Source organism: Carassius gibelio, chromosome B4 (assembly GCF_023724105.1).
Source record: "Carassius gibelio isolate Cgi1373 ecotype wild population from Czech Republic chromosome B4, carGib1.2-hapl.c, whole genome shotgun sequence".
Lineage (NCBI taxonomy): Eukaryota > Metazoa > Chordata > Actinopteri > Cypriniformes > Cyprinidae > Carassius > Carassius gibelio.
Window position 1 is genome coordinate 21,434,808 of NC_068399.1, and position 15,095 is coordinate 21,449,902.

Here is a 15,095-nt window from a genome sequence, read left to right on the forward strand (position 1 = left end):
CGTCCCTCAGACTCTGAAGGCTGGATTGTGCAGAGTGTCTGAGGGGGCGCTCAAATGATAGCTCAATCCAATGATGCTCGAGGTGCCTTTGCTGCGAGACAGTCAATGTTAGAGCGTGGGGACTGCAGTGAAAGGGTTGGATGTGCATTAGCAGTCCAACAGCACTCTTCAGTGGAGGGCACAGACCCCGGCAAACATAGAAGGAAATGCATGCGTCAAACTCGCTGTGTTTCGTTGTGTATAATCCTGAAGCGTGTCCACGGCAGGATTTAATCCAACAAGATAAACATAGGGCCACGCCGCTAGCGAGAACGCGGCAGCTGTGTGAGCCGTCATAAACTGGCCAAATTCGCCAGTCTCTTGTGCCGTCCCTCAAACTCTGAAGACTGAATTGTGCAGTGTCTGAGGGGCGCTCAAATAACAGCTCAGTTCAGTGACGCTCGAAGTGCTTGTGCTGCGAGACGGTCAATGTTAGAGTGTGGGGAATGAACGAGAGGCTTCTCGTAAAGAACCGTAATAAGAGAATAAAATTTGCCGAAATAGACACGACTCGATACGTCTAGACGAGACTAGGTCGCGGCGGAGTTTGGCGTGATCTGTTCGGCTAGAGAGGTAGTCAAACGGCATCGCTATATAATAGCAGTCCGCCATGTAGCACACTGAGGAAGGGGAAGCGCGTTTCTCCTGTCCGCTCGGAGGGAGAGAACCGCTTATGCAGGTCAGAGCCTACTCTGAGTAGAAGCTGTTTTCGGTTAGACAACATAGTATAAAGCAAAACTGCTCTGATCAACGCGCTCGAGTAGGGGAGAGCGAGCAAGTGGAAAACTCCAGTGCATCACTGTACTCATAGTCAAGCCGCACATATCGCCCCTAACCAACACCTCGTGCGGGGCCTCGGCGACCGCAGAAGCGAACGGTGGGGGTTAGACGCGAGGCGACTGAAGAAATAGACTCCAGAGCGCGGATACTTTTCTTATTTTACCATAGCCGTAGGCTATCACAGAGAGAACATGAGAGAGGCTGCAAACGAATCTCTCATGAGTGCCTCCCTGTGATAAACCCATATACGGCTCTTACCTTTCGTTGACTCATCGCGTCCGCGAAAGAGGAGTTAACACTGCTCGAAGAAAATCGCTGGAGAACGCGAGATGATAGGGCACAGATGATTCGCTATTCCTGAAGGAATGAAATCTGAGCGAAATGGCGCGCTGCACCCAGGTATATCATGCGTGTGCATGCGTAGGGTGGTGCTATGCGCCATTTGGCCAATAGGATTGGCGGGATGGTATAGGGCTTCAGACATTCGTCACACCGGAGGTGTTCCCATACGTGGTGACACGTATCCACTTTCCATGTAATTTTCATAAGAAAAATTTAATGTAATATTTATAATTGTATGTGTGTGTGTGTGTGTGTGTGTGTAATTATTATATATATATATTTAGAGAAGGAAAACACTACGTTTGGTTTCTGCAATGCCTCGAAGAAGTTGGTGGACATATCAGCCCTGCTGAGGGCAGCGAAAGCCCACTGTTTACAAGGTCTGGGGGTCTGTATGCAGCTGGAAGATCTGATGCAGAATCTGAGACTGATGACTAGAGACACTACTGCAGGTAACTGCAGTCAGATCAGAAGCACTGAAAACCACATTTAGACTCCACTGGATCTTTATTGTGATTATTATGCATGCCAAATTCAGGTTATTAGAAGGTTATATTTCATGCATTGTCTGTAATTCCCATAGGACTGTCATTAGACAAAGCAGTAACACCGGATGAGTTTATGAACTGTAAGAAGGCCCATGAGGTGCAGGCAATGTCTGAGGTTGTGGCTAGTTTGGCCAAATACTGCCGAGTCAAACAGGTAGAAAATGTTACAAATATAATTTAGTTAAACCAAACTGAATTTAGTCTTTTGATCATGTTTCTGCTTCTCAGGTGATAGACGTGGGTTCAGGGAAAGGCTACCTGTGCTCCTATCTGTCCATGCGGTTCAACCTGCAAGTGTTCGGGATCGACTCCTCCAGCACCAACACACATGGAGCTCAGGAGAGGAACAGGAAACTGAAGAAGTTCTCCAAAGCTTATCAGAAACCAAACAAAGCCACTAGGAAGCAAACTTTGGACAGCGAGGATGAGAGTTTACAACACAGCAGAAACTTTGAAAACAGTGATGGCCTCAAAAACGTTATTACTGAGGAAAAGGAAAGCTTTGAGGCTCGAGCGGATAGCAGTGCTTTATCAAAACAAGTCACCAATGATTTATCTGCTTCAGATAATGCTGGAGAATGTCCATTAGACCTGAATGATTCAGATTCAGGAAGCAGCTTCCTCAGTTTGCTGTCTCTAGACGTCACAGAAGACATCTCTCCCCGCGTCAACCACAGCCAGCTGAGTCTGGAGGAAAGAGAGAAGAGAAAGAGAGAGAATCTGGAGAGGAAAGCTGGAGAAGGAAGGGGGAACATCAGAGACGACGGCCTGTTTTCCCCTCTGACCTCATTTGACCCTCTAACTTTAGCACTCACTATTCTTATTCAATTCTTAAAAAAGAAACTACCTTTCTAATCTTTTTCTATTCTATCTGTTTTCTTTTTATTTATTATATTGTTTAAAAGCACTTGCTATGTGTGCTGCGTTGAAGCTAACTGAGACTTGTTGTAGCACTTCTATATCATTGCTCTTTTGCTGGTTTTGATTGCTTCCATTGTCATCATTTGTAAGTCACTTTAGATAAAGTGTCTGCTAAATGAACAAATGTAAATGTAATGTCACTGCAGAAACTGAGCTCAAGACGCTGATCACAGAGCTGGAGGTCAAGAGATGATGGTTTTGTCCAAGGGAGAATAATAATAGCAATAATAAGAGTAAGAATAACCACAATTATAATAATAATTGTTCATATTCTTATTATTGTAATTTATAAAACCAAATATTTAATAAATTCTTTAAAAATAATAATTATTATTAAGTCACTTTGAAATAATTAATAATACATTTTAGAATTATTGTAAGAAAAATAGTGTAAATATGCAAATTAAGTCATGTTTAATAAATAAATGTTAATAATTATAATAATAATTATCAAATTATAATCATAAAATTCTAATTATAACATAAAGTACCAGGGCAGAAAATATGTTTACAAAATATACAACAGTATGGTTTTATAAAATCAGTCATTTAGTTCATTGTTAAATAATAATAATTATAATAATAATTTTAAATGTTTTAAGTACATATTGTTAAAATGATAACAGTAGCAGTAGTAATAATAATAATTTATTATTCGTTGTGAACTAAATTACAAGGACAAATAACAGAAATGAAAACAACATTAATTATAATAGTAACTACTGTATTATTATTAAAACAAATTATATTGTAATAATTTTAATGACTTCGAATATTTGAAAATATAGACATTATTGAATTACTTTTATAATTACAATTTAACTAATTATCATCATTATAATTAACATCTGAGGATGTTTGGGGCCAAACAGGAGCTGCGCGCCGTTTGTAGTGTGGACTGCTGCTACCATCTGCTCTCTGAAGAGTTTGATCACGACAGACGGGGTAAGAACACACACACACACACACACACACACACACACACGTGGGCAGATCAGTCTCTATCAGAAAAAGACAAGCTCTGTGGAAATGCATTTCTCTGTATATCTTTTTCCAGCAATGTGCAGCCCTGTATCAAAAAAGTACAATAATAATATTCAAATGTGTTATTATTTTATAATTAATATTTTTGTTCTTGATTGTTTAGTTAATATATATATATATATATGATAAATTATTCAATAATGTATTGAAATTGGAACAATATAATATACAGTATACAATGTAATACAGTCATGTGCCAAAACTTGGACACCCTTGGTAAATATGATCAAAGAAGGCTGTGAAAATGTATCTGCATTGTTAATCCTTTTGATCTTTTGTTTTTTGGTATCTTTTGGTATTTGACAGAATCAAAGAAGCCATGTGTCTAAACAAGATGTCCAGGACCTTCAGCAGAAATATAGGCCCACAACATCAAAAATACAGCAGTATATTTCATTGTACACATGAGGTACTTTTTATCTCTGTGTTCACCTAAACCATCTTGAGTGTTTACTGCTAAAATGCTAACTTTTTTGTTTTGTTTCATCTGATCATAGAAGCCATTCCCCTTTAAAGTTCTAGTCATGGCTGATAACTGAATATCCTGGAGTTTGTTTTTAGATGAGCTAGGATAATTTTTCTTGAAACCCTCCTAAACAACATGTGTTCATGTAAGTGCTGTTTGACCATTTTTTTTAAAAGGTTTTCTGAACCAGAGACTCAACTATTTTCAGCAAATTCTCCAGCTGTGATCCTTGGAGAGTCTTTAGCTACTCAAACTCTCCTTCTCACCGCACATTAGGACGATATAGACACACGTCCTCTTCCAGGCAGTTTCGTAACATTTTCTGTCGATTGGAAATTCTTAATTATTGCCCTGATGGTGGAAATGGGAATTTTCACTGCTCTAGCTCCTTTGTTAAAGTCACTTTCTAATTTGTGAAGCTCAATTATCTTTTACTGCACATCAGAAATATATTCTTTGGTTTTTCTAGAAGTGCTCTTAACAGATGCCCAGGCTTTGTTCTTCAAGGCTAAAGTAGCAGCGTGTAACCAAGTAATAAATGTAGCTTGCAGCTCTCTCTCTCAGTGAAAATAATCACTATTGCTCTAGTAACCAGCAGCAGTAGTGGTTTAAACCATCATCCAAAGCATTTAAGTGTGTGGGACCCTCCTTCCTGGAACCTGATTTGTACCGAGGGGGCCTGGGGTCTTGATGTTGTTTGGGGTCCACAAAGTGGTAAAGCCACCCCTGACCAGTCGGCTCTGGTGGTCAGACTTTGCAGTTGGTTTGAACGTACCATAAAATCGGGAGCATTTTACAGGAACAGCTTCATTTAGGGTCAGAACACCAAAAACTCAGACTGTTCCTGGAGAACGGGGAGGTCTGGTGATCCTACTTTAAAGACCCTTATTATAAAACTGAATGAAAATACCAGAAATATCACTCTCACTGCTACAGTGTATTGACATTATTAAGCTATATTAAATTATTTCCTGGATACTGTAAATTCATATTTCAAAACTAAATCTGAGTGACTGAATAATAAATAATTGTTATCAAATAACTGGGTTCAGATAAAGTGTTTGTCAAACTCAAACTGATGCTTCCTCGCTTCTTCACTCCTGTTCTCCAGCCCTGACCTGAAACTAATCTAATCTAATAAATACATCTACAAAGATATGTAAAACAAAAAATATTTCTATATTTAATTAATTATGTATAATTGCATTTTTTCCAAGAAATAATTTCAGTTGTTTATACACTTATTTATTTTCACTTTTATTTATATATATATGTATTTGTCAACATTTATATGTTTTCAAATTAATTAAAATGTGACACAAATACACATATAAATAATAAATAAGAAAATTAATAAATGTATAAATACATAAATAAATAAATGAAAAATAAATGTTAAAAAATAAAATTATACATAATGAAATATAAGTAGAAATTCTCATTTCTTTTTTCACATTTCTTTTTTTAAAATATATATATTTATATAATAATTTATTTTGGCAAATTTGGCATAACACATAATAGAGGCTGTCCTGTAATTCTTTCACTGTTGAGAAGTTCCTCATGCAGCAACACAGAGACAAGACTCTTGTCTGCTCCTCTTTACAATAAGAAGTGTTTTCTTGGTCAGAATAAAAGAACAACTGAATAAAATACATTAATTCATTAAATTAGTCATGAGAAATTGGTTCTAGTAAGTTTGTGTAAGTGTTTGAAGTGTTCAGACTTACAGAAGTCAGTGATCAGAGCTTGTGTCTGCTGTGTTCAGGTTCAGGTTTGATGCTGAATATAAGCTGCAGTGTTTCTGTATCAATCTGCTTTAAGTTTAGTGTGACTTAATCTCCACACTGACTTCTGACTGACACGAGTCTGTCCTCAGTGAAGTGTCTCTTCACGCTGGAGGAGGAGTCCCGCTCATCAGCGCTCACACTTTATTGATATATATGGAGAAAATCAAAATGCTACTTTCTGATTTGTCACTGATTGTGTTTGATGATTTCCTCTGTTGTGTCTAATAAGGGAACAGTGAGTGTCATTGGCAGCTGTGAGTCTCTCTCTCTCTTTAGGGGGCTGACAGGAGCCAGTTTCTTCAGTGTGTTTGAGGAGCAGACGAGAAACTTGTGCTGTGCTCTGAGTTGATGAAGAAGTGTGTGTCGAGCTGAAGGAGAAGATGGAGAACTGTCTGATGCTGATGTTTCTGTGTTATATGATAAAACTCATCACCTCTGGTAGGTACATACTCAGAGTCAAGAGGTAATCTATTCTTTAAAATGAGCTGAAATAATTTACATGCAATGTTTCACTTTACTCCATACTATGTTTGGTATGTTCACTGATTGTCTCTCTCTCATGTGTAGACAGTGTGAGTGTGAGGTTGGTGAATGGTAATAATCCCTGTGCTGGTCGAGTGGAGGTTTATAATGATGGTCAGTTGGGAACAGTGTGTCAATATTGGTGGGATATGACTGATGCTGCAGTGGTGTGTAGAGAGCTGGACTGTGGGACGGCTGTAGACGCAACACATAGGACTCACTTTGGACAAGGATTAGGACCAATGGCTCTTGTAGGATGTAGTGGATCAGAGACTGCACTGAAAGACTGTACATCATACGGCACAGGGGGCTGTAATCATGGTTACGATGCTGGTGTCATCTGTTCAGGTAAACTGCTCCAAACCTCAGTCTGTTATTTCATCACTCTCTTTCATAATTCACACACAAACAATAACATAATTATGCTGGTGTTTACAAACATCACTATCAATCTCATGAAACAGGCAGTCTCTGTTTAATTGTTTTGTTTATAATATTCATCTTAATTCCTTATTATCTTAAAACAATGATGAAGAGAATCACCATTAAATATGTGATGTCTTACTCTTTTGTATATTCAGACAGTCTGATCGCACAATCTTATTCATGTTAATTATTTAATGAAGATTATCAAATTACAGATGGAAGATAAAATGACATATCTACGGTGATCGGGAGGGACATGTTCGTAGTTTTGTCGTGTTCACGACATTCTTACTAATTATGAGAAATGGATAAAACGACGGGCCGTTGAATTATTAGAAAAAGTCATCAATTATTCCTTATATTGTAAACGCCTGACAATTAAACCAATAAAGTTTTGACTTAATGATTGTATTTATGACCGTGACGTGTTGTGTTTTTGATTAATAAATGAAACTACGCAAATGATCCATTCATCAACGGACATAGGCTAATTATAGCTTATTAATTAGCCAAAATAAATTAAAATATTTGTTAAATTAAACTTTTAAACTGCACTCCCATTAAACATTAATTGAAGATAAAATCACAGATATTGGTGCAGATTAATTATAAAAATAAAAATGTAATGACAGTTTTCTCTTGTGCTCCAGGTGAGTAGAGATGTTTAATTAATAATCATTTGCTCATGTCATGTAAACGGTCGTCACCCCAAACTTGTTAATGGATCTCCCCTGTGATCTGGGAGGATAGAGATACTTCAGGGGCCTGTTTCACAAAGGAGGTTAAGTGAAAACTCTGAGTATGTTAACCCTGAAATGAGGGAAACTCAGGTTCCCTATCATAGGTCACTTCGATGCTGCGGTGACGTCACCACGTATGGGAACACTTCCGGTGTGACGAATGTCTGAAGCCCTATACCATCCCGCCAATCCTATTGGCCAAATGGCGCATAGCACCACCCTACGCATGCGCACGCATGATATACCTGGGTGCAGCGCGCCATTTCGCTCAGATTTCATTCCTTCAGGAATAGCGAATCATCTGTGCCCTATCATCTCGCGTTCTCCAGCGATCTCTTCGAGCAGTGTTAACTCCTCTTCGCGGACGCGATGAGTTTTCGCAAATGCAAGGAGCCATGTACCAGGTACATCACGGCGGGGGACACTCATGACAGGTGCGTAGTATGTCTTGGTCTACATCACGCACAGGCGGCGCTTAGCGGCCTTTCTTCCTGTCCCCATTGTGATGGCCTGCGGCTCAGAGTACTGCGCTCTAGGGTGGAAGTATTCTCTAATGTCGCCCTCGAGTCTAACCCCCGTCAGGTCACCTCTGCGACTGCCGAGGCACCGCACGAGGCGAGGGCCTGGGGTGACACGTGCGACATGGATTTCGTGGACAGCGCAGCGCTGGAATATTCTCCACATCGCTCGCTCTCCCCTACCCTGCTGCAGAATAAAAATTATACTGAGCCTGTCGTCTTCTCTAATGAGGATTTACTTCCCACACCGGAGGCATGCGCCGCCATCTCCTTCGGTTGTGGACGCTATGACGACGATGTTTTATCCACCGCGGCCTCGGGGTCTGAGGACTTCGCGACCGACACTAGCCCTCTTCCTCCTAGCGGACAGGAGAGGCGTGTTTCCCCCTCCTACAGTGAGCTGTTGGATGTGGTTTCTCGTGCGGTGGGTAAATTGGGGCTAGACTGGGAGGTTGACAAGGCCGAGGCCCAACCTTCTTCTAAGCTGGACGACCGTTTTCTAACTAGTCGGACACCTACACAGCCCCGGAGGCCTTTACCTTTTTTCCCGGACCTCCACCAGGAGGTTTCGAGGTCCTGGAAACAGCCGTTTTCGGCGCGGATCACTAATGCTGCGGCCGCGGATTTCGCCACCGTTTCTGATATGACGAACCATGGCTACACTATGATGCCCCCGGTGGAAGAGACTCTCGCCGAACACCTTGCGCCTAGTTCGGCCGCGGCATGGAAGTCTCGCCCCCTTCTTCCTTCGAAGGCGTGTCGAGTCACGTCTAGTTTGGTGGGTAAATCCTATATGGTGGCTGGTCAAGCGGCTGCTTCACTCCACTCTATGGCGGTCCTTCAGGCCTACCAAGCGGAGTTATTGAAGGAATTGGATGAAGGTGAGGGCATCACACCGGAGGCAGTGAAAGAACTTCGCAGAGCTACGGATTTAGCGCTACGTGCTACCAAACATACCGCTCGTGCAGTGGGCCGTACTATGGCCGGTTTGATTTCGGTTGAGCGCCACCTCTGGCTTAATCTCACCGATATTAAGGAGAAGGATAAATCTTTCCTTATGGATGCCCCTGTCTCCAGGGATGGGTTGTTCGGTGAGGCTGTCACGTCAGTAGTGGAGAAGTTCAGGGCAGCGAAACGGCAATCAGCCACTTTCCGCCAGCTGATTCCCCGCAGACCCAGGGAGGTTGAACGCCGGCAAGCGCCCGCGCGTTCTCGCTCAACCTCCTCTCACCGCCAGCGAGCAGCCTCTCGAGAGGAGCCCACACCTATGGCGCCTCCTCGTAAGGATTGGGGCCCTAGGGTTTTTCCTCCGGCGCACCAGCGTCAACGTAAAAGATTGAACCTGACCTCGACGGCAAAAGCCTCTCGTTCTCGGGTACCGAATAGCAGCTCCTGATCTTTTTGCTGCTTGCCAGGGACTGTGCCCTCCGCTAGAGAGCGCTGTCGGACCGCTTTCGCGCATCCTACACTCTCATTGCAGTCCCCATGCTCAAACATTGACTGTCTCGCCGCAAACAGCGCCTCGAGCAGCATTGGATCGAGCTGTAATGACAGACGCTCCCTCAGACACTCTGCGCAATCCTGCTTTCGGAGTTCGAGGGACGACTCAAGGACCCTACACAAACGGCCCGTTTATGACGGCTCGCGCAGCCGCCGCTTTTTCGCTAGCGGCAGAGCCCGATGTTCCATCTGTTGGCCTAATTCCTGCCGTGGACACGTTTCAGGATTATACTCAACGGAACGCAATGACTCTGGCGCATACGCTTTCCCGCTGCACGAACACCACAGGTTTTTCGTGTCCGGTCGTTTTAACGCGTATGACAGCGTTGCAGGGAGCGGAAGTTTTGAAACCGCTAATATTGTTTCGGGCCGCGTGGGAACGCTTGCCCGGCATTTCTCAATGGGTGTTACGCAGGGTTTGTCACGGATACACCATTCAGTTTCGGAAAGGCCCGCCTCCTTTCCGCGGAATTCTTTCCACTACGGTGAAGTCTACGGAAATGGCGGTGCTGCGACAGGAAATGTCAGCTCTGCTGAGCAAAGGGGCTATAGAAGAAGTACACCCCTCTCAGATGGAGACAGGTTTTTACAGCCGTTATTTCGTGGTACCGAAAAAAGACGGCAGATTACGGCCCATTCTGGATTTACGCCGTCTGAATCTTGCACTCAGGCCGAGCAAATTCAAGATGTTGACGGAGAAATCTATTCTGTCTCAGATCCGACCAAACGATTGGTTTATTACGATCGATCTGAAGGATGCGTATTTCCATATTCAGATCGTCAAGAGACACAGGAAGTTCCTCAGATTCGCTTTAGAGGGCAAAGCGTATCAGTACCGCGTTCTTCCCTTTGGCTTGGCTTTAGCGCCCCGTACTTTCTCAAAATGCATGGACGCAGCTCTGGCCCCGTTGCGGCTCCAGGGCGTTCGTGTGTTGAATTATTTGGACGATTGGCTGGTGCTAGCGCAATCGCGGACTCAAGCACACTCTCACCGAGATCTTGTGCTGAATCATTTAAACAGCCTGGGCTTACGCACAAATTTCAAGAAAAGTGTTTTAACTCCCTCTCAACGGATAATTTTTCTGGGAATAGATCTGGACTCTCGCGCGATGACAGCAAAGCTTTCTCTCCCGCGCGCTCAGTCGATTGCGTCATGCGTGCGGCACTTCAAGCGGGTCGCACGGTGACCGTGAGATTGTGCCTCAGGCTCTTGGGTCTAATGGCAGCAGCATCCCCCGTGATTCGTCTGGGACTGCTTCAAATGCGGCCCTTTCAGTGGTGGACAAAAAGGCGGAATATTTCACCCCGTTGTCTTCCGCATCGCACGATTTCGGTGACACGGCGGTGTGTGATGTCGCTAAAATTTTGGATGTCAACCGAATTTCTCCTGTCAGGAGTTCGACTGGGAATATATGCTTTCCGAGAGACTGTCACGACGGACGCGTCTTTGACTGGTTGGGGAGCTGTGTGTCGAGGGCGACCAGCCCACGGAGTATGGACAGCGGCTCAGCGCGGCTGGCACATAAACAGACTGGAATTACTGGCAGTTTTTCTGGCTCTCCAGTATTTCACGGATCTGCTGATCGGCCGTCATGTGCTGCTCAGATCAGACAACACAGCGGTTGTGTCTTATCTGAACCATCAAGGAGGACTGCACTCTCGCCCCCTGTGCAGGCTGGCGAGGCATGTTCTTCTGTGGTCTCGGGACAAATTTCTGTCGATCCGGGCCATTCATGTCCCCGGACGATTTAATTTCGGAGCGGACTTGCTATCCAGACAGGCTCTGGAACAGGGAGAATGGCGATTACACCCCCAGACGGTGGATCTTTTATGGCGGATATTCGGCAAAGCGAAAGTGGATTTATTCGCGTCGAGCATGACTACGCATTGCCCGCTATGGTTCTCCCTACGCTCCCCATCGCCCCTGGGCGTGGATGCGTTAGCTCACAGCTGGCCCAGGACCAGTCTGTATGCTTTTCCTCCGATTCGTTTGATCCCAGCGGTATTATGCAGAATACGGCGGGACAGAGTGGAACAGCTGCTGTTGGTGGCTCCGCGATGGCACACGCAGCCGTGGTTTGCGGATCTGATCAGTCTGCTAGCGGGCTCTCCGTGGGAGATTCCCCTCAGACAGGATTTATTATCACAAGCACAGGGGCTGATTTGGCACCCGAGGCCAGATCTGTGGAAACTGTGGGCGTGGCCATTGAGCGGAGTGCATTAGTATGTCCCGGTCTTTCTGTTGAAACCACTGAGACTATATTGAATTCTAGAGCAGCTTCTACGAGACGCTTATATGCTTTCAAGTGGAGACTGTTTACAGCCTGGTGTGGCAATCATAATGTGGATCCAGTTTACTGCCCAGTGGCTTCAGTGCTGGAGTTCCTCCAGGAGCGTTTTCCGGATGGCGTTACACCAGCCACTTTAAAGGTTTACGTGGCAGCCATTTCAGCTTACCACGAATACATAGGCGGTGCCTCTATGGGGCGTCATCCATTAGTTTCTCGTTTCATACAGGGTGCGCGACGGCTGAGGCCTTTCCACCCTGTGCGAGTTCCTTCATGGGATTTATCCATTGTGTTGCTAGGTTTATCAGGGCATCCGTTTGAGCCCTTGGAGACCATATCGGATAAATTCCTGACACTGAAGACACTTCTTCTCATGGCTTTATCCTCCCTCAAGAGAGTTGGGGATTTACAGGCTCTTTCTGTTTCACCCTCATGCATGGAATTTGCACTGGGCTCTGTGAAGGTGCTGCTGCGGCCCAGGCCTAACTATGTTACTAAGGTCGCATCTAACCCCTTTTGCTTTCAGCAAGTGGTTCTGGAAGCTTTTTCACCTGCTGAGGCTGGGTCAGGAGATCTAAGTCTTTGCCCTGTGAGAGCTTTAAAGACTTATGTGGATCGTACAGCCCCTTGGCGTGAATCTGACCAGCTGTTTGTCTGTTTTGGACATAAAAGTAAGGGCCATGCGGTTACAAAGCAGCGCATGTCCCATTGGCTGGTGGAGGCAATTTCTTTGGCCTATGAGGTGTGCGGACTCGCTTCGCCCTTAGGAATTAAGGCTCATTCCACTCGAGCTGTAGCTTCTTCTCAAGCTTTTCTCAGTGGATCTTCTATGGATGATATCTGTGCTGCGGCAGGATGGTCCTCACCGAGCACTTTTATCAAGTCCTACAGTCTGGATGTGAGGATGGCCCCTGGCTCCCGGGTTCTCTCCGCTTGAGCAGATGCTTCCTCGGATCTCAGTTATCAGGTACGTCAGGCGTTTTGGTATATCGTTCCCATACGTGGTGACGTCACCGCAGCATCGAAGTGACCTATGATAGGGAACATCTCGGTTACGTATGTAACCTTGGTTCCCTGAATAGGGAACAAGATGCTGCGGTTCTGGCCGTTCCGTACCTTGATAATTCTTCATCTTCAGTCATGAAATCTGAGCGAAATGGCGCGCTGCACCCAGGTATATCATGCGTGCGCATGCGTAGGGTGGTGCTATGCGCCATTTGGCCAATAGGATTGGCGGGATGGTATAGGGCTTCAGACATTCGTCACACCGGAGGTGTTCCCATACGTGGTGACGTCACCGCAGCATCTCGTTCCCTATTCAGGGAACCAAGGTTACATACGTAACCGAGATGTTTTCTTAGGTTTTCTGTTTCAGGATGGGAGGTTTGTCAAACCTGAGAAAGCAGGGTAAGTCAAGCCCGTTTCTGAAAGAGAGCTAACTTATACTCAGAGTCAGTTACCATGGTAACTTACTCTATGAACTTAACCTGGTCAGGAGCAGGTTTTCTTCGGTAAACCCAGAGTTTCTTTCGGTCTCCTCCCCCTTTTTTAACATTTCATTGATGCACACTGGAAAAATGCTCTTCTTACTACTTGTTTTTTCTCTTCTTTTTTTACCCAAGTACAAATATATAAAAAAATAACATAAAGATGGATTCTCTGTATAAGAAAATTGTATAAGATACTTAGTCTTGTTTCCTGGGGGGATCTAAATTAAGTGCATTTTACTTAAGTCAAATTATATGCCAGTGTGGTAATAAAAATAATGTTAATGCAAATGGAAAACAAGATTATTATGTTTTGGGCACGGAAAACTAGCTTGTAATGCGATTGATTGGGTTAGAGTCCAGCTTTTGCCAAGCTCGTTCTTCTCACTTTTCCTTTCACATGTCACATTAGAATTTATTTTCAATAAAAATGAACAAAATGTTCTAAAAGTGGAAGTAAAGTGCCTAACTAGTGTTTAATAATGATGCAACTATTTAATAAATATAATAATTTACAATCTGTTATTATTGCATCCTGTTATTAACAATACTGAAGTGCACATGGGCCTATGTATCTGCCAGTATAAAGTATAACTAGCATCTAATTCTATTTACACTTAGCCTGTTGCAAAGAACTAATAATTTTACATGGTAAATATGATACATCACAATTTTCACTGTACATTTTTTCTGTAAATAGCAACTAGAGTTACTTGCACTTAGCCTACTGTAAATAGGATCTATCGCTAAGAAAGTAGGCTAATTCCACTTAGTGTAAATATAGCCACTGCCATATTTTTCTTACTCTATTGGCAGATCATTTGTAAAATAAGATAAAGGCACCTTAAAATATTATTATTACTGTTATTATTTTATATACAGGGAGTGCAGAATTATTAGGCAAGTTGTATTTTTGAGGAATAATTTTATTATTGAACAACAACCATGTTCTCAATGGGTCTCATTCATGAAACACGAGCAGAACGAATTTTTGTGTAAATCGCGTGTAAAGTGGTTTTGGCGTAAATTTTCGGATTCATTAAAACGTTCGTATTTTCCAAATGTTAGTTGGTACGAAAGAAATCTACACCTGCTCCCAGCCATGCGTAAATAGTGCGTTTAACGTCTGAACGTTTTGCTCATTAATACGGCTGCATTTTAATTCACCTTAATCGGGTACATATTTACCCAGCATTTTGAAAATAATATTATATATATTAATTACATACGGTTTTTCTTTGAACTTTTATTATGAGAGCCAGTAATAGGATCTGTAATATGCTGCCAAACTTCCTTTTTTAGGACCCGATATGCCAATAGTAAGCTTGAAATAAAATATGGCGTTTTGAATGAACTTCTGATAATAAAACTTCAATTTCTGCAGCTGAGAAATGTTTCTTTTTCAGTCGCTTTTGAGAAGACATGTTGAAATCCTTCGTTTGGTGTCATTATATGATGCTCATATATAGTTGTCAGTCGGATTTAATGGGCGGGATTTATGGTATTTGAGAGTGAGCGTGCACGCGCGTCCCGTTTACGACTGATTGGAATTCATTAACACACACACACATTTCACTATCACATCTGAGGTTTACGAAGTTTTTGTGAATCAGGAGAAGAGTTTTCGGGAAGTTCTCTTTACGCGCAAATCACTCAGATATTTACTCGTATATTTACGAATGTT

The 15,095-nt window shown here is 43.1% G+C and overlaps 2 protein-coding genes across 2 annotated transcripts in view; one reads left to right on the top strand and one right to left on the bottom strand.

The window, feature by feature from the left end:
• The window catches only part of LOC127956360 (uncharacterized), a 216,496-nt gene that overhangs the window by 125,528 nt on the left and 75,873 nt on the right, over positions 1-15,095 (bottom strand). The window lies entirely within an intron of this gene.
• Positions 1,437-3,957, top strand: LOC127956361 (probable methyltransferase-like protein 25). The gene is made up of 3 exons (XM_052554224.1): positions 1,437-1,613; positions 1,745-1,863; positions 1,938-3,957. The coding sequence occupies exons 1-3, from the start codon at positions 1,556-1,558 to the stop codon at positions 2,562-2,564; spliced, it is 804 nt and encodes a 267-aa protein (XP_052410184.1). The 5' UTR covers positions 1,437-1,555; the 3' UTR covers positions 2,565-3,957.